This window comes from Cotesia typhae, unplaced genomic scaffold (genome assembly GCF_013202065.1).
Source record: "Cotesia typhae breed Kobodo isofemale line unplaced genomic scaffold, CoteBio_Ctyphae scaffold_45, whole genome shotgun sequence".
NCBI lineage: Eukaryota > Metazoa > Arthropoda > Insecta > Hymenoptera > Braconidae > Cotesia > Cotesia typhae.
This window is the reverse complement of record NW_027423777.1, coordinates 3,493,036-3,513,033: the sequence shown is the minus strand read 5'-3', so window position 1 is coordinate 3,513,033 and position 19,998 is coordinate 3,493,036. Positions and strand designations below refer to the sequence as shown.

At 28.3% G+C, this 19,998-nt stretch overlaps 1 protein-coding gene and 1 long non-coding RNA gene across 6 annotated transcripts; one reads left to right on the top strand and one right to left on the bottom strand.

Annotated features, from left to right (window-relative positions):
- Positions 1 to 13,139: 13,139 nt before the first annotated feature.
- On the top strand, positions 13,140 to 16,939 carry LOC141536871 (uncharacterized). Of its 5 annotated transcripts, none has more exons than XR_012480814.1 (4): positions 13,140 to 13,419; positions 15,313 to 15,396; positions 16,173 to 16,369; positions 16,619 to 16,939. It is a non-coding gene; the product is annotated as an uncharacterized LOC141536871 (long non-coding RNA). The 5 variants fall into 5 exon arrangements; XR_012480812.1 differs by having other exon boundaries at positions 15,313 to 15,549; positions 16,219 to 16,369; XR_012480810.1 differs by having other exon boundaries at positions 15,313 to 15,549.
- Tbc1d15-17 (TBC1 domain family member 15/17) lies at positions 13,972 to 19,452 on the bottom strand. Its single transcript, XM_074257648.1, has 8 exons — positions 19,308 to 19,452; positions 18,810 to 18,902; positions 17,293 to 17,800; positions 16,952 to 17,226; positions 16,493 to 16,691; positions 16,184 to 16,401; positions 15,299 to 15,613; positions 13,972 to 15,224 (listed from the first exon to the last, which is right to left on the bottom strand). The coding sequence occupies exons 1-8, from the start codon at positions 19,332 to 19,334 to the stop codon at positions 14,892 to 14,894; spliced, it is 1,968 nt and encodes a 655-aa protein (XP_074113749.1). The 5' UTR covers positions 19,335 to 19,452; the 3' UTR covers positions 13,972 to 14,891.
- Between the last annotated feature and the right edge of the window lie 546 nt (positions 19,453 to 19,998).

Below are 19,998 nucleotides of genomic sequence, written 5' to 3'. Positions count from 1 at the left end.
GAACTTCTATAAATTAAATAAGATTCAAATATTAAAAAAAGAATATTTACTATAACAATTTTTAATTATTCATTTGATAAAAATCCAACGATTAATACATACTTCTAATTGATCTTGATTAAGCCGCGATGTCATCAAGTACTCAAAATTACATTCTTTTTGCAAAAATTCACTTAGCTCTAAAGTAGCCTGTAACGTAATTTTTAATCCAGTAAGAGTACTAGGAGTAATTGCGAAAAAAATTTATCATCAACTTCATTTTCATTTTTTGATTTTTGTTTTTTGCCTTTCTTCTTCTTTTTATAAAGTTCTCTTTCTTCATTAGCTTTGGCTTCCCAAATCTTCAGATAATCAATAAAATCACTTATTACCTAGCAAAAATAAATAGCATTACTTATTTATCCTCTATCTTATGGTAGTAGAAATTACTCTAGAAAAATGCATGTTTCAGAAAATAGGATACATAGTCCAAGAGAATATCAGCTATGATAAAGATTAGGAACTTCCGCAACTAATAAACTCAAATTCATTGAATTTGACTATCATTTGAAGTTTCGTTTAATAAGTTTCATATTGAAAATGTAAGTAAACTTGCGAGACTGGATTATGTGCAAACATTAGTAGGAATAATGTCATGATAAGATTGGAGTGTCTTAAATTATTTTTATAGTTATATACTTACATATATATACTTTATAAATATTTTCCAATATTGGTTATAATATGTGATCATGTACACATGGTATAATGATGGTTTTATGTTGACAATGGTTCTCCGTTTAGAACTATAATTTTCGCTTTATTATTGCGAAAAAATTGTATGAAGCTATCAAAAGACCTAATGTATATATTAAAAATTACCTTTTTCGGGGACAATTATCATTTAAACGTAAAGCATTCAAAGGAGTACGTGAACTCATGGCTTCAATTAAATCATTTACTCTTTTAATAAAAACCACTGTTGGATCGCAATCACTGAGCTCAGGAGTAGCGTTCTTATAAGTCGCCATTGCAACTTGTATATTTTTCGAAAAAAGCTAAAAACAAAAAGTTTTAATTTTTCTCATTAAAATTAGATAAGCAGTTGTTATGATTGAAAATTTATAAAAATTAATTTTTTATCAAAATAAGAATAAATACATCTTATTATTTATTTTAACTGAATCAGCTATTTATAATATGAATTGTTAGAAATTAAAGATAAATATTAGGCCAGTTACCTCGATGTTAATGATAATCTTAAATTCATTTTAACTTACTCTCGCAGCTTTATAATTATAATTACCTGATAAGCCAACGGGACATTCATCTTTTGATATCCTTCTGGATTTAAATGCTGGGGAGTTAGTTGATAAGCTATTTTTAGATTGGCTTTCAGATAAATTTCATGCAATAATAAAGCTTCCTAATGACTTTTTCTTACAAAACCATCTGGAGTCTAAAAATAAATAACATTTTCATAAATAATTAAATACAATCATTGAAAAATTTGATAGTTGTAAAATTAAATAGGTCACTTATGAATATATTCATTCCAATGCTAACTAAATTGAAAATTCAATCGTGAATAACAGTACACTGGTGTTAAAAATCATATTATAAGAGAAGCTTACCCAAAAAACAATCGTTTCATAATTTTGTTCCTGAAACATTTTATTAAGTGTGGAAAATCCGAAATAAACCAAAGTCTGCGGTCAAAATTGCATGGATGATCACAGCTACATTGTCCATCTTTGACACCGAAAAGTGTCCATGCTCCTCTGTTCCATTGAGCTGCATCAGAAGTAACGACATCAACATAAAACCCAGCATTCTCCAGTAATACGATGCATTCAATGAGTAATTTGTGAAGAATGGCACTCGTGACAGAATTTCTGCTCAGGAAGCTACCAACTACTTGCACCCAGTTACCCTGAAAAGGTTGGTACATGAAGACTAAGGCATGATCAGCCCGACTGTTGATTAAATTTTCCGGAGTATGTGCCCCCAAGTCTACAAAACCATCAAGCTGCATAGTTCTCCGATTTAGCTTCACGGCTTCACTTAAAGCTACTTCATCTATTAAAAGGGTACCTAGGAGAAAAAATAAAAAATTGTTAGAATGAAATAAATGTGAATCAGATGTAGTCTAACAATAATAGCCAGCTACTGTTAAAAGTTAATGAAGCTTTTAAAGAGTTATTTAAAAATATCAAATACGAATTACTTTTTCAGCTAAAAACTTATGCGCTCGGATTTGTTAATATAATCATACTCGATAGCTAAGTAGAGTTGTTAGATATAGTTAAAATGGTTGCGTTTTTAAGATTTGCATTTTTAAGATTTGCAGTTAGTAGTAAAGTGTGACAGGAATGGTGCATGGATACCCCGTTTTTCATGTGGTTCCATACGTGAACTTTTAATACGAAGAGTGTCGAATATGGCTTTAGGGAAACCAAAAGCGCTATCCAACTTCTGGATATATTTGTTAAGGGTGTCTTTGCAGGGAAGAGGGAGGATTTGACGTTCTCTGAGTCGTTCATATACCGCAGCATTTTTTATACCAAGTAGCAAACATTCATAAACCCACTCAACCGTATATCTTCGTTGTTTGGCATTTTTAGCTTTTACTGCATTAAAACAAGCACGAATTGCTAGTTGTTGCACGGGAGGCAAAATAGAAATTTCCGCTCTTAGAGCTTCATCTTTAATTGCCATACAATTAAGTCGTTGCGTTTCTATAATTTTGATGAGTGATTCATTCTGTAAAGGGTTAAATAGTTAAATAGGCATTTACAGGTGATTTAATTTAAGTTCTCAGATTGTAGTTGATTAAATTTGTATTCACAAACTAAACCGTATTGACGAAATGATAATGTAATGTAACGAGCATTGTATCAAACTTTTAAGTTTATTGAAAAAAATAAAAGAATATTGATCTTAAACACTCACAACCTGTAAATAATCAAGTATACATGAAGAAACGATAAATAAGTAAATACCTACTTTACGTTTGAGGCGCTGAATTTGTTTAGTTTTCAGGCTCTCCTGGTACTTCAAGTCAGTGTACGAACTTTTAATGTCGGGTTTGACTTTGTACGATCGATTTTGCAATTTCCGTCTCAATTGCCGACAAGCAAAGCATCGAAAAAGATTCATTTGTTTCTTATATTGTTCGTCAGGCAATGACACACCAGAACACGCCGATGAACATCTATTATTAATGAGAAATGATACTAGTAAAGTTCATTTAACAAGTAATAAAAACCTTAGAATTATCATTTTTAGGCAATTGTAGAGTATACTAATGTGCTCCGTACTTAAGATACACAATAATTATTAAGTTTGGTAATCGATTTTTTAAACATGGAAAATCGATAGCAAATTTTTTAAATTTATTAATAACAAAAAATTAATGTCCGTAGCCAAAAATGGAAAAGTAATCCAGTCCCTTCACATAACTCACAGTTTTCCAATTCCTTCAAAAACTCCCAAAAATCAGATATTTGGGAAAAATTGGTATTGAATTCTACCGACTCTTGCGTTTTCAAGTTAAGTAACTAATCAAAAGTATAATGTTAACATTACCACAAAAAAAAAAAAACTGACGTTCGAACATTAGATTCTTATGAATTTTCAAAATTCTTGAAAGCTATTCTATCAAAATCTTCAAAAATACGCGAAAAAATCGAGAAAATAACTTTGAGAACTGATATATTTCTGTGTAATGTTCGCTTCGAAGAAATTTGAACATTCGTTAGCAACCAACGTTCGGAACTTTATGTTTATACTGTGAAAAAATAAATTACAAGATCTAAAAATTCTTACTGATATATTGAAGTCTTCACTTATTTTTATACGAAATTTTAAATTCATGGATACTTTATCTAAATGACATAAAACTATATTTTTGGATTAACTAAATCTATTGTCCAACTCCAATTTTGTGGCAAAGCATTGAATTTCAACACGTTGATAATTGTTAATAAAGAACATTTCTCAAGACGTAATTCAGGAGTAGATAACTCACGTGGCTTGAAATGATTAAATAAACAAAAATTAATGATTATTTTTTTGTAATAATAGTTCTAAATTTATAGGAGACGATATAAGAGACATGTCTAAAGACTTAACTTTTTTAACATATTCATAATTCAGATTGTTTGACTTATTGAAATATCTTATAACATGATTCTTTAATTATTTCATTTACTTTTGTTTTAAAGAATTGAATAGAGAAAAGAACGTGAATATGAAAAAAATAATTAATAATTTCTTTTCGAAAGACTATTTGTTTTATAACAATATTTTTCAAATTTAACTCTCATACACTGCTATAATAAATTCGAGTAAACTTGATAATTTTTATAGTGAATGTTTCTTATTATTTATAATAGTATATTACACACCTACGGAAGAAAAGTAAGAATGTCTCAGATCACATGTAATTGTCGGCCGAGGCGAAGCCGAGGTTGACAAATATGTGATCTGAGGCTTTTTTATTTACTTCCCGTAGAGTGTATACTATTTTTTTGCTCCACGAAGGCAGGGAGCTTCACTTTCTCAATATCTCAAGTACTTAAATAAATATTCTAACAAACAAGAGTAATTAGGCCTCCTAATTGTTTGTGCTTTTATCTTAAGTTGCAGAGTAATAATTCGAAATTTTAATTTTTCTTACCTGCATTTCGTTCTCACAATTATCATTTTCTTCAAAATTTTCAAATACGTCAATGCGTTTTGGTGACTCACAATTAATTATGTTTATGAGATCATTACTAATTATTGGTTCTTGGTTTTGTGGTGAGTTAGTTTTATGGTCATTTGTAATTAATAAATGGCATTGCATATACTGAGCTTCGTTATTTTCATTGTTGCAAGCTTTGTTTACACGGTTCGGATTCAACGTCGGAATAGCATCAGGCTTTAGCGAGTATCTTTTTCGAGGTAATTCTTCATAAATTCCAGTAGTCAATAATATTTTATCAGTTTTAATAATATCTTGATCATTAAAATGTAATTCACAGACATAATCTTTTTTTTTTTGGGGTGAGATCTTGCTTTAATCCACAGTACCACAATTTTAACAAGTCTGGACACTTGAATAAACAAACAAAAAATTGACATGAAGTTATATTTGGAAATAATTTTGATAAGTTACTTTGAGTAAAACGTTAGCTCCAAAAAAATGGTAACGATGCAATTTTTTAAAACTAATTCTAAGAAGAAAAAAATTACGTTATACCTTTTTACAATTTCTTTTTTAATTTGATCAAAAATGATACTAAAATCTACTGATATAAAAATTTTTGGGACTCTTGTAACATAAATTATTTAAAAAAATATTTTGAAAAAGAGCACTTATAATTTCCTTTAATTTCTATAGGTAAAATTTTTTTATAATCATTTAATTAATATAAATTTAATTAGTATAAAAATTATTTCTTACAAAAATACTAAGTTAGGTTATATTACCTGTGGCACAATAAATAAAGACGTGTTTCGACTATTTAATTTTAATTTTTTATTACGATCTTTTATCCGGCCACTCAAACACCCATCAACTATACATTTATTTACCATTTTAAACTATTATCACTTTGATTATTAATTAAAAAACTAATTAACTAACTGAATGTCAATTTGGTGTTATTAATAAACAATAACAAACGGACGCCATGATCCGGACATTAGCGAACGTAGTGACGCCCTAGCGGCTTCTTTTTGAAAATGATCTATCCTCAGTTTTCCGGACGCACTAACTGTACATTTACCTATGTCGATCGTCCTCCTTATATCTAGCCTCCGTGATGACGAGTTTAGTTGTGACAGGCGATACGAAGTCCCACGAACCCACCCGATCGCGCGAGAAAGTCTGCTTCGTAAAATTTACCGCACAAGCGCACTTTTGTTTATGATAATTTACGTTTAATTTGATGTCAGTGTTTATATATTATTTGCGCACGCACTGAGTATTGATAGAGATAATTTTATTGTTATTTAATTACTTTCATTAATTTTATTTATTATTAATTAACTGTAATAGAAGTTAATCGCTTTAGTTAATGACACTAATGTTGACAGACATTAAAAAAATTTTTAGTAGTATAAAATTGTTTCAATCAGACACTAAATTATTTTTTTTTTTAAACCAAACTAAAAAGTAGAAAATAAATAATAATATTTAAAATAAATAATCTTTTAAAAAATCTTTCAATTTTTAAAGAAGACTACTTGTCAATAGTTTTTTTTTAATGTCAGAATTTCGTTTGAATTTTAGGAGGCGGGGCTTAATAAAAACAATGATGGCCGACAGCTTGTCGTTGCCATGGAAACAATGATGGCCGACTAGTTTTTGAATTTTGCCGCGGCAGCACCTGTCTAAACACAAAAACGCGCGTCATTTAAAACAAATTAATAAATTATGTCTAGTGTCCTAAATATAAAAAAAATTTTCTTATTCAAAATAAATAATTAAATTTTTATTTAAAATAATTAACTAAACAAATTTAGTTAATTATTTTAAATAAGACCCTAATATATATATTATCAACGGGAATTTATACTGTGTATCGGTAAGTTAAATTTCATATTAACATTTTTTTATCTAGACAAGACAGCGAAGTGATCGCAAATTATAGCCTATGCCCTGATAGCCAGCGCTTTCTCAGTAAGTGTTGACTTCCAGCAGTTACGGTTAATTTATACATCAAGTTGGCGGTAATTCTTCTCTCAACAACAGTTGTAAGCAAATTGACGGAAATCTACGGCCGCAACTTGAATACAAGTTAACAATCAAACTTGTAGTTAAATTTCCTTTCAACTTTACTACAATTTGAAGGGATTATAGTCCTTTCGCCACAATAGAGGTCTGTATTCAAAATTTCAAAATATATGTCGAAGGAAAGTTAAGGCTTTCCTGTACGTATTTTGATATGAGGAATTCAAATCTGAAATTTATTTTTATCGAGCATGGTCGAGTTAATTGTTATTAACAATTTAAATGTTTAAACCGCGATATCTCCTAAATGAAAATAGTTAACAATTTTTTTTTTTCACTATTGGATTCCTTATAAAATACTGAACAAAAAATATCTAAGTCATTTTTTTTTATCTCTAATAGTTCAAAAGATATTTAAATATTTTATGTAACAAGCTTAGTCAGAGCGAGAAATACGTGAGTTGCGCGCGTCGCTTCTCATGTACATGCACGCACACATTCACTTACTCACGCTGTCTCTTACTAGCGCGCTTTTAAAAAGACTGCACTCTTTCGTCTCACTCCGTCCTTGTTTATCACTCACAAAAGTTGATTGCTGGTCCTTATTTTTTTTTAACGTTTAACTAAAATAATGTGAGACTGTGATATTATAAATAAATAATTAATTAATTTTTTTGATTAATGTTTATTGACATTTGTTAATATTAATGAAAAGATTATGTGATAAATAAAAACAAGGGGTTAGATTTTAGTTAATTCTTAGAAATTCAAAAAATAAATTTTTAATCTTTATGACCATGGGGATTTTGGCACGAATTGTTAGTAGAACATTTACAAAATGAAGTACACTTTAAATACTTTTGTATACATCTGCAACTTTTCGTACTACATTTAATACAGCTGCATGCTGGTACTAGATCATCAATAGAGGGGAACAAATTTTGAATTTTTTTCGGGCAAATCTCGTTTTTTATAATTTCATAGCCAAAATCAGTAAAATTCAAGTGCACCTGATAAAAATAATTGAGTAGATTTAGTTGTTTATAAGTTATATACCAAGCACGAAGAATGTGTAATCTTATTGATGCACTTGTTGCTGGTAAATTTTGTATACTAAAACTAGATCCATGATGATATTCCCAATATCTTAATTCATTAAAATTTTGACAGGAACAACTTTTTTTTAATAATTTAACTAGATAATTTTCAGCGAGTACAAATGATTTCTCCATCTCCGCGCCTGTAGGATCTAAGTAAAAAACGTATTTTTTAAATTTACATGTCATAAAAGATAAATTACCTGAAGTTTATGAATTTGTACCTTTTCCGAAGATTGATAGGTATTCCATGGGATTATTGTTGATAGCTGCTTGCTTTGTACCAATTCTACTCGTATAGAGGGATCCTGTTAAATTATGTACTGCTACAATTGTTAACAACAGTTCTGGCGGAAGTTTTTCAGCCAAGATGTGGATTCCAATTACTTTTTTTATAACCGCATGTATATTCATACCATAATTCCTAATAAATATTATGAAAATATTAATACAAAATTTTATAATTTGCGAATGCGCAAGCAAAGAGATAAGATCATCATGTTGGTCAGATTACTGAAAAACCAACAAATGTAAGGCAATTTTATTTTGAATAATCTGTCCACCATAAATATCATTTATTAAACTTTTATTATAACTTACTTTAAGTCCCTGTGTAGCCCAAGTTTTCCAATTCTGTAATAAAAGAGCTACGCAGTCGGAATCCTCATCAATAATTTTGATTTGTTTATGCCCTTCATTCACAGCATGATTTGTATGAATTATCATCCGTTCATGAACTTCATCAACAAATTTATTTAGCATTTTAATACTTGCTTTAACTCTTGTAACGTTTGATGTTTCACATTCGTTATTTTTTCCGTTGATGATAATCTCTGTGTTTCCTGGAAAATAGCTGAAATTTTTCATTATAAAGTTAAATAAGTAGTTTTGAACTAGCATGCAATTTTTTTCAGAACACCAAAATTTTTGTCTTTGCTCGGTAGTTCAGTGTCATCGGTAATATCATTAAGCACAATTGCTTCACTTGAATTTCTGAAAAAGAAGAAAACAAAAATTTGAATTAGCAAAAAAAGAAAACTTTACAAATTAAATCGTCTGTGGAATTGAACATATGGTTAATAAATTGTATTATCTTTACTTCAAACATGAGTTTTTCAATCTTGGTATCTTCAATGAAAATGTTTCCATGATTAAATCCACCCGTAGAACTCTGTTCCTTACCATCCCAGTTATCACTTTAATAAAATGTAGAGCCAATTCTTTGAATGTTCTTTTAGGTAATAATTTCCATTTTATTTGTTGACAAATATTTAAAATATTAACAATTAAAAGTGAATATTGCGCTGTTCCTGCATGTTTATATCCTGCTTTTAAAACCAATGCATCAATCAAGGCAAATTTATTTTTATCAAATGCTATTGTACCATCATTTTCATAAAGAGGATTCGAATTCGTTAATTCATAAGATAATAAAACATTTAGATCGTAATTTCGCTCCCTTGCTAATTCAATGATTCTTTGTGATGCTTGTAAATTTATAGTTGACGATTCTTTTTTATCGGTACATTTTTTTTTGTATTTATTAAAGCTAAATTAGTTTTTTTCAACGGATCTAACAAATTCTTCTTTTTTCAGCATAAATACGTTCTTCACAAAAACTCTTGTAAAGATTACAACCAGTCTCAAATAAATTTGTAATAGCTATAGCGTTTTCACTTGAAAACAGTTCTCGAGTTGTGATATTCATTAAATCGTTTGCTTCAGGAGCAAAAGGATTCACTTTGCTTTCTAAAAATGACGTCATCTTCTCTACTAATAGCTCATTCTGTTTGGTTATTGATTGAGATCTTTCATAATGTGTTTGTAATTCATAGTTATCGTCATGAATGTCCGTAATGATCCTTAATAAATTGTCTATCGATAATTGCTCATGATAGACTAAATTCCACCTTGTAACATAATCTTTCTTCTTTTCTGATCCAATGACACCAGCATCACTTTTAGAAGAACGATTAATTGTACATTCGAGCCCTTGGTCAGGAGAAATTGACGTAAACGGAGTGTTAGTTTGTTTCAGTGTAAATTTCCCATTCTTAAAAGCCTGATAAATATCCGGATAGATGTGAGGTAGAGCGTCAAAATCTTGTACACACAAAGGAAACCATCGAGCATAATTTGTACGATCTAAGGAGAAAAAAATTGGTAAAATCTGTTTAGCTGATTCTACGTATAAATCCCAATTGCCAGTCCTATCACTTTTAATTAAATTTTTTACGAGTTGAATCATTATTAGTCCGTTATTCCAGTAATGAAACATTCTGGATTCGATACATCTACGTTTTATAAATTCTTTAAAGTCGACTTTTAGTTTATTAAATTTTTGCTCTAAATCTGAGTGTTGAATCTTAGCTGTATCGTACGATTCGTCTAATATCATTTCTTTCAGCAATTGATACGAAAATAATTCATTTTCATAATAAGTAGAAGAATTTTCATTGAAAAAGCTTCTAACTGCAGTCTTCGCAAAGCTTCACCAAGTAAAGTGAACCCTTTCAATGATCTAGCATAATTTGTCCCCAAAAGTACTTGTTCCGCTGTTGCAGGTCCAAATGCGCCAGTTTCAATGAGTAAGTTTTCGATACCACTATCTTTAAAATACTTACCAATCGCAGTAAGCGCACATTTAACTAAATGAAAATTTCCCATTAATATACAGAGGTTTTTAAACTTATCTGGACAACGTAATTTGATGTCTTTAGCAACTCTATATACATCTTGATCGCAAAAAACTGGAAAGGAATGTTGATGCAACTGTTCTAAAATATTATTAAAATTTTGCATTGCTGTATATACAGTTGCATAATCCTTCACGGGGTAAGGTAGAATTGGTAAGAAACCCACTGCATCTACAGGTCGTTCATCTTTACTTACCATAGAGTGAAACGCAGACCAAGTAGGTATTTCCTGAACTTCATTATTTTTAGAAACAGATTCAGGAATTTGCGATAAATTCATGCGACAAATTGACCATGCCAAATCATCAGTACACAAATCATAATAAATTTCAGGTTTCAGATTAGATGTATTATATTGCACCGGGAAATCATTCGGTAAAATTAAAGAATCTGTAGAATTTTGAAACTCTTGTAATTGTTGACATGGTAACAACTTATTAAATGTCCTGTCTCGTGGTGAGACAGTAGTTTGGGAAATTTTTGGCTTCTTATGAGTACTTGATTTTTCCTGAAAAAGAACTGCAACAGTGTCGTGTGTACTATCTAATCCTGAAAGTGTTGTTGCATTATTATAAAAATTATCAAAAGCACCAATGGTAAATTTAGTAACGTCAAAATGAGCAGGCATAGGCACATTTTTATCGGATTTTGAAGCTGTAAAATTAGCAAGTATCGTTTGAAATCGTTGTAATTCGTCATATCCTATACTCATACCAAGACGATTAAGTTTTTTAATTAAAGAAGCACTTTTACAAGTAGACTGTACACTGGACCCAATCATCATTTGCAGAGGCGTTTTCTTCTTGCCATCATTAAAAATAAAGAACATCATGTTGAATAAACTTTTAATTCGCAAGATTTTGCCAGTTTCTTTATTGTCCTGCGATAACTCATCATCATCTTCTTCAGGCTCTATTGCTAGAGAATCATTATCAAAATTATCTCTGTCTACACTATACAATTCTGAAAAAAAGTTAACAGTGGCTCAGGAATTTTGTTTTTTTCCCATGAATCTTTTAAATCTATTGCATCACAAAACCGGTCATTTAAATCGAAGTCAAAATTTTTTAAAGTATTTTTAATAATGTTAGCACTTTCTTTCATTAAATTCCTAGACTTTTCTGTGTGGAGTTTTTGAACCAGATCGCTAACTGTTATTGAACTACCAAATATCAGTGATGGTTTATTACATTCATTTGGGACTGAGATTTTAATTTTTTTTTGATAATGTCTGGTTATGTAATTTTTAATGTCCCGGTTTTGTATATTCACATTTGGGTTGAGAGCATTCATTTGATCTCGTAATTTGCTTAATGTAAACAATTTTCCTGCGTCTAAGTCATTAGCAATAGAATCAATAATAATTTGAATAGCTTCCTTTTTATCAAAAACAAAACTTTCAGTGCTTTGATCAATGACAGAGTCGGAATCATCAGCTAAGCTAGATTGACAGGTATCATAAATTTCGTTGCTAGGTCTAAATCCATTATTACTATCATCATCATCACCATGATCATCAGCTTGAGAAGATTCATGAGTGACGTGAGCTCTTTTGCTTACCTGAGAATAATTTATTGCACGATCATACTTCATTGAATAGTTTCGCATACAATTACTATGGTAGTAAATACCAGCATTTTGTATTTTTTGAACTGTATCCAGATGAGCTGTACGAATATAAATATCATCGCGAAAAAATAGACAAATTTTTAAAAAACTTGCAATGGATTTTTCTTCAGTTAGCCGACTTTTTTTTCATTTTTTTATAAGACTTTTTATTGCAAATTACACACACGGAGGAAGTGTTATTAACAATATCAAGTTCGCTATTTTCCATTGTTTTAAAACTATACAATAATTTATAATGACATAACTACACTTTATTGAAAAATCACATAACTTTTATAAATATATATACATTATTTACATTTCTAAAATATGAATTTAATTATTTATCAATACTTATTTACTAAATAAGCAATAATGCGATTAAAAATAGCATGCACTACAAGAGAATAAAAACTGGAACCATGAAGCGTTCAACAAACAATAATGGAAAACAATAAGTTGAACAGCGATTTTCATTTCCGAATTCGCGCTCGAGAATCGCGTATAAAAAAAAAAGAGCGGTCGACATTTTTGTGAGTGATAAACAAAGACGGAGTGAGACGAGGAGTGCCGTCTTCTTTGTTAAAAGCGCGCCAGCAAGAGGCAGCGTGAGTAGGTGAATGTATGCGTGCATGTACGTGAGAAGCGACGCGCTCAACTCACGTATTTCTCGCTCTGACTAAGCTTTTTACACAAAATATTTAAATATCTTTTGAACTATTAGAGATAAAAAAAAATGACTTAGATATTTTTTGTTCAGTATTTTATAAGGAATCCAATAGTGAAAAAAAAAATTGTTAACTATTTCCATTTAGGAGATATCGCGGTTTAAACATTTAAATTGTTAATAACAATTAACTCGACCATGCTCGATAAAAATCAATTTCAGATTTGAATTCCTCATATCAAAATACGTACAGGAAAGCCTTAACTTTCCTTCGACATATATTTTGAAATTTTGAATATAGACCTCTGTTGTGGCGAAAGGACTAATTACTTGTACAGCAAGTTTTGGCGTCTATTTGCAGAGTAAGTTATAGGTAACTAATAGGTAATCGCTCTCTTTGCCAACTCTTTCCGTCAAGTTTGCTTCAAATTGCGGACGTAGATTGACAGTAAGTTATAGGTAAGGTGGCTATCAGGGTGTATTTATAAATATTTTGTATCACAAGCACATTGTTTGTATTATTAAAAACGCGTTTCAATGTCAACTAAAATTTTGCAAGTGCAAAGTAGAAAAAAAAATTTTTAGGTTAGAGTTTTAATGTCGTTGCGCCTACTTGGGGAAAAAATGTGACATTTCAACATAAACAACTTAGTAAGTAAATAATAAACAATTTTTATTAAAATTAATTTAGTAAATATTTAATAATTATTAGAATTTTTTTTAAATATTTTTTTGGAACAAATTCTTCTGTTAAAAAAAATTTTTTACATGATCAAGTGACTGCTAATTTTTATGAGAATAAATTTAGAAAATATTTAATAATTTAAAAAAATTTTTTTGAACAAAAAAATTATGGCAAAAAAAAATTAACATTTCGAATTAAAAAAAATTAAAAATCCAATTTTTTTTTAATTATTTTTTGGAACTAATTTTTTTGTTAAATACAATTATTTTGTCAATATTTATCAATTTAAAATTATTAATTTAAATAAAAAAATTTTTTCATTTTTACAAACAATACTTATTAAAATTACAATTAAAATATGAAATTTAAATTATAAATATGAAAAAAAAATTAACAAAATTTGAAAAAAAAAAAAAAAAAAAAAAAATGGCTAGAAAATTTGCAAAACTAAAAATGTAATTTTTTAAAAATATTTTTTTAATTTAAATTATGACTTAAAAAATAATTTTAAAAACCAATTTAGTGTAATACATAAATTTGACTTTTATTACATAAATGTACATAAGATAACATTTTTATATTTATATATAAATCTATAAAATACAATAGCTTAAACTTTTTATTAAAAGTAAATAGCTTATTCAAAAAACAAATTACAAGTACAAGTCAACATAAAAATGCCTTAATAACATATTTATGTAATATATAAATATTAATATAAACTTCACACATTTTTAATAATTACAACCGAAAATAAGAGTTTAAATAATAAACTTTGAACATTGAAACACAAAAATTTTTTGAGTATGGACAATAAACAGTTAATTTAGTAGGATCAATAATTAACCCTGATTAAAAAAAAATTAAATTCCTTAATACAATTCTCGTTTCATAAAATTTCTTCTAAATAATTAAAAATTTCCAAAAAACGCTTTTTTTTTTTTTTTATTTTTATGGGACAAAAAAAAATTGTAAAATTTTTTTTTTTGTAAAAGATTGAATTCTTTACAAAAAAAGTCTTATCAATTTTTCCTTATCTCTTTTTCTCTCCAAAATTTGAATTTAAAGTTACAAAATTTTAGTTTTCAAAAATTTAAAGTGCTTATTATGGCTAAAGTAGTAAAAATACAAAAAAAATTATAAAACTTTTTTAGAGAGGGTTAAAATTTCTACAAAAAAAAAGCCCTAATTAATTTTACCGGATTTTTAACATTTCAGCAAGAATTAAAAAAAATATTCCAATTGTTACTGGATTGTATAAATATATACTTTCAAAGTAGAAATAAAAATTTTTATTTGTTCAGAAGAAATTTATAAATCCGTAATGTCAGAAACTAGAACATCTCTTACAAAGAATAAAAATTTTCAATCACTTAGAATATTTTTTTTTTCTAATCAGGGAATTAAATAATTAAAGATCAAGATGCTTAGAAACAAATTACATATAAGACAAATTCAACCCGCGCTCAAATGCAATTTCGTTATTGCCGATTTTAATGTTACCGCTCTCGTTGCTATGTCTCCTGTTAGCATTTTTCTCGCCATTAAAATTATCACCATCGGCTGTTTGATCGTTAGTCACAGTAACATCGTTACTCTCTTCATCCAGATCGCTCGTCGAAGGCGAGGTGTTGTTTAGAGGTTCCAGACCGATTACTGTCCGTATATGGTCTGGCAAATTCGGAGCGACTGCCATTAATTGGTGGTAAATGCCCTCGGCTTTTGATAATGTCAATGGTAATTCAATGTGAAGAGATAGATCATTAATGTGCTGTAAAAAAAATTCATATATTTATTTTATTTTTTTAGAATTTTTTTAAAATAAAAATTTATATTTTTTTCTACCTTTAAAATTTCAGTAAAGCCATAGCGATTTTCCATGAGCGCACTTTTTTCCGTGTCAAGTATCGCCGTACAAATTAACAAGTGGAAATTTTTACAAGGTAAATCAGTCCATAATACCTCCCAGAGTTTTATTATATCAATAGCATTAAACTCGCGCTTAAATAATACAAGCAGCCAACGGAAACAAAAGAACATGTTTCCAGATTCGTTTTTAATTAAATACTGCGCCAGCTGTGGCTCGGTTATCTGAAGTAAGTTATTTAATTGACATAATTGAGCTTTCATTCCAGCTTGATCCATTTCAAAATTTGAACTCTGAAAATTTAATTATTATTATTATTATTATTATTATTATTATTATTATTATTATTATGTTTTGCAAAATAATTATTGTTAAATAAAAAATTATTTCATTTAGCAAAATTTTAATTTTTCAGGTTCTAATTCAAAATTCTTGGTCGAGTATTGAAATACAAATAAATCATGAAAATTAAGTTAGCCAACATCTAAAAATTTTTAGAATTTTTTTTTATTGAAAAATTATTTTTAAAAAATTAAAAAAAAATTTTTTTAAATTACGCATGCAATTTTTTTTAAATATTTTTTTTTCTAATTTAATTATTAAAAAAAAAAAAAAATCAAAAAATTAAAAACGTCGGCTAATTTTATTATTATAAAAAAATCAAAACTTTTTTATAGAAAATTTAACTCTACAAAAAAAGTCCGTCAAATTGAACCTATCTCGCTTTTTTCTGTTTTGAGCAAGAATTTTGAAAATACTCAAATTTTACAAATTTTCACCGTCTCGTACAAATATAAACTTTTAAATGTAATTAATTTAACTAACAAAAATATTTCTTAATAAATAACCAAGCAAATACTTACAACTTTGTCCATAAATCCAACGAAACTCCAAAAAGCGTCAACTTCACTGTCCATTAAACACAATATAGGACTAAGTAAGTCGCTCATACCTTGCACGTACCCCAAGTCAAAGTTGTACATTATATAAGTCATGAGTATGTCGTACAATTGAGAGAGATGGGGATTATTTTCACCATAGTAATACGGGTGAGTTCTGTCTGTTCTATTGACATCTTTTTCTGTTTTTGTAAAATTGTTTTTAATCAGTAATATAATTAATTATAATTATAATAATGAACCAAAATTATGTAGTAAAAAATTAAAAATTACCTATAAGACTTTTGCGGTCACGATAATCTGAAAATCTTGTTTCTTGATCAGCAGACATTGACTTCCACTGTAATTTCATTCTGTAATACTCGTCAGTTTTTAATTTTTTTAATTCTATTCTTTCAGATACTGTTGAGTTCCATGGATAATAGTTTAATAAAAATTTCCATACTTCATACCGTAATGATGGAATTATTCCCTGAAAAAAAAAAAAAAAAAAATTGTATAGTGATATTAATTTTTTAAGATTTAAGAATTAATTTAATATTTAAAAACTAAAATTTGTTAGAAAAATATTACAAACAGAGAATGAAATCTTAAGTAAAAAATATTTAAAAAAAAAAAAAAAAAAATTAATAAAAAAAAACACATTTTTTTAATTTAAAAAAAAAAAAAACATTTTTTTTAATTAAAAAAAAATATTGAATAAAATTGATCCAAAAAAATATTTTTACTAACCCCACGAAATATAATTTCACGTATAGCATCTGGATTAGTAATCCTTCCTTCAGAATCTTTACACCTAGCCCACTGTTCTTGTGACAGAGGCGCACCACGTGGACATGGTGGTCTTGGAGGTAGAATTATTTTATGTCCTGGCTGGCCTATAACTTCATATTCTTCCCCAGAACCGCTGGAACCAAGTGCTTGGGATGTCAAGTCGACGGTTAATGACCTATTTAATAAATCAGCAACTGCTTCTTCTACCGGTTGCTTGACTGGCTCTTTATAAACTTAAAAAAAAAAATTAATCAAATAAATAAAGTTAAATAAATTAATTTAATAAATAAAATACTCACGCCAAATATCAGCAAGTTTGCTAAAAGCTTCTAGAGTAGTTTCATAAGGACGATTGTGTAAATTCTTAACAAACTTCCAAACATAGTCAGAAGTGTTTTCCTGAAACAGATCCAGCTCGGCGAAGGAGCTCTTCAATACTGTGCTGCTGTACTCGCTGTCAGAAACGAGGAATAAATTTTTGTCAGACTTGGCTTTTTCAAACTTAATGAACCCCTTGAGAGAGCTGATGAAACTCTCGGCGTTGGACAACTGGAAAAATGCGACGTAGGTCGTCCCGTCTTTCTGCATAAAGATCAACTGCTGTCCGCCGTGGTTTATTCTTACTGACTTCAGGTCGAAAAACAGGATCCGAACAGCGCGAGTACGCCCCAGAGAGTCGGGGCCTTCTGAAGAAGTACGGGTGCGACGAGTGTGAGACTCTACTACTGACCATTCTGGATCCTGGTCTTGGTTTTCTGATACTACTGATACTTCTTGGGGCTTCCATTCGATGCATTTACCAAAACTCTAAAAAAAAAATTTTTTAATTAGTTTTTTTTTTTTTATTTCTTCTTTAAAATTATTTTTTTTTTTATTTTTATCAAATAACTTTCTTGAATTAGTATTTTTTTTTTATAAAAATAAATTTGATGAATTATAAGATTGATGATGAATATTTGACAATTTTTCTTCTGAAGAAATAAATATTAATAAGAAAAATAAATAAATTTGTGAATTATTTCTTCTTCATAATTATTCGATTATTACAAAATGATTTTATTAAATTAATTTTATTGCATTAGTTATTTTAATTTTTTTTTTTTTTTTTTTTTGTAAAAATAAATTTTATATATGAGACTGAAGATAAATATTAATTAAAAAAATAAATAAACATGTAGAAATTTTTTTATTATTTCTTCAGTATAATTTATTGAGTATTTTAGAAAACTAATCAATTATTTATTCTCATTTTAAAATCGTATTTATTTTAAAAAAATTGAAATAATTATTAATGAAAAAAGACATTCTTCAATTTAGAAAATAAAAATTTTTTTTTGTTATTTTAAATTTTCATTTATTAAAAATTAAAATGAAATTTTATTTTAAAAATCAAGCTATAGTTATAAATAAATATTTTCTTAAAAACTATAATAATTTTTCAAGTTTTTAATAAAATGAAAAATGTATCTTCATTAATCTTTATCGTTGCAAAAATTATTAACATTCATAAAAATTTTTTTTTAAAAAAAAAAAAAATAATTAAAAATGTGATATTGAAATTAGCAAAAATTTGACAATTTTTAAAACAAATAATGGGGAGAAAAAAAAATGATTTTTTTTAGAGAAATAAAAATAAATAACTAAAAACATTTTTTAATTTGTAATAATGTCAACGTCATAAATAATTATCTAAGAAGAAATAAATAATATTATCATAAAAAGAATTTCTTCCTAGTATAGCAAAAATAATAATAAAATTACACTTGACATTTTCACCCCAATCTATTGACATATAATAATATCAAGCGCTCCTTACATATTCGACAATATTTAAAGTCCCAGAACTATGTACTTCATCTTCTCGAACATTTGCACCTCTTAGGACAACTCCAGTGTGAATACACAACTCCTAAAATGAAACAAAGAAAATTAAGAAATTAATCATAAAAAAAAAAAGGATTATTACTCACGTATATATAAAATAAAAATAAAATTGCACATATATACACACATACATGTCAATATATATAGACTAAGTCTAAAGCTGAAACGCAATAAAGAATACTGTACCAGACTGATAACCTAAAAAGCAATTACGTGTCAGAGCAATTTTATTAAAACACCTATAAAATTTAAGTCTTAACAATAAGAACAATAACAATAACAACAGCAAGTAACTCTGATTAGAAATTGAATTCAGTGGGATGTAAATACACTTGAATAAACTTTTGGAAATATTTTTAATAAAATATTTGAGATTTTGATAATTTTATAATTATTATTTTTATTGTAACTTTTATTAATGCGAACAAACCTTTCCGGGTTCCGTGGGTTCGAACATTGTTAAAATTATGACAAATAGTAGTATTTACGGTAATAATATCAATAAAATAGTCACTTGTACCGCACATACTCGTCGTAAACTTTTTTGGTGAATGACAACTTGACACGTACTGTACATTTACGTACTTACAATTACTACATTACACTTATTGTACCTTTTATTGATATATATATATATATATATATATATATATATATATATATATATATATATATATATATATATATATATATATATATATATATATATATATATATATACGACATAGAAACACAATTATTATTATTATTATTTTGTTATTAAATGCTCAGGGGGGTTATCCCCGGAGTCCGATTCTCCGAGGGCCCAGCCTGAGCTCCATCCGTTACTGCTGGACCACTCCGCACAACAAGGCGGTTAGTGATCACAGCAGGCCAAAGTCATTTCCCTTAAGAGACGGAGAGAACCAAGTAAAACAGCCTTCTGCATCCTAACTGCCAAGAACTCAGCTTTTGATGAGCAAGCTGGAACTTTGGCAAGTGAGGATACAAAAGACTGTTTTATCCCTCCTAGGACGCCAACAATCAGGACGACAAGCTTGACACGGTAACCTGGGTAAAGTTTGCCAATTTCAAACAGGAGATCCTGATATATTTGTCTTTTGTGCTCTTCTTTGGCTGAG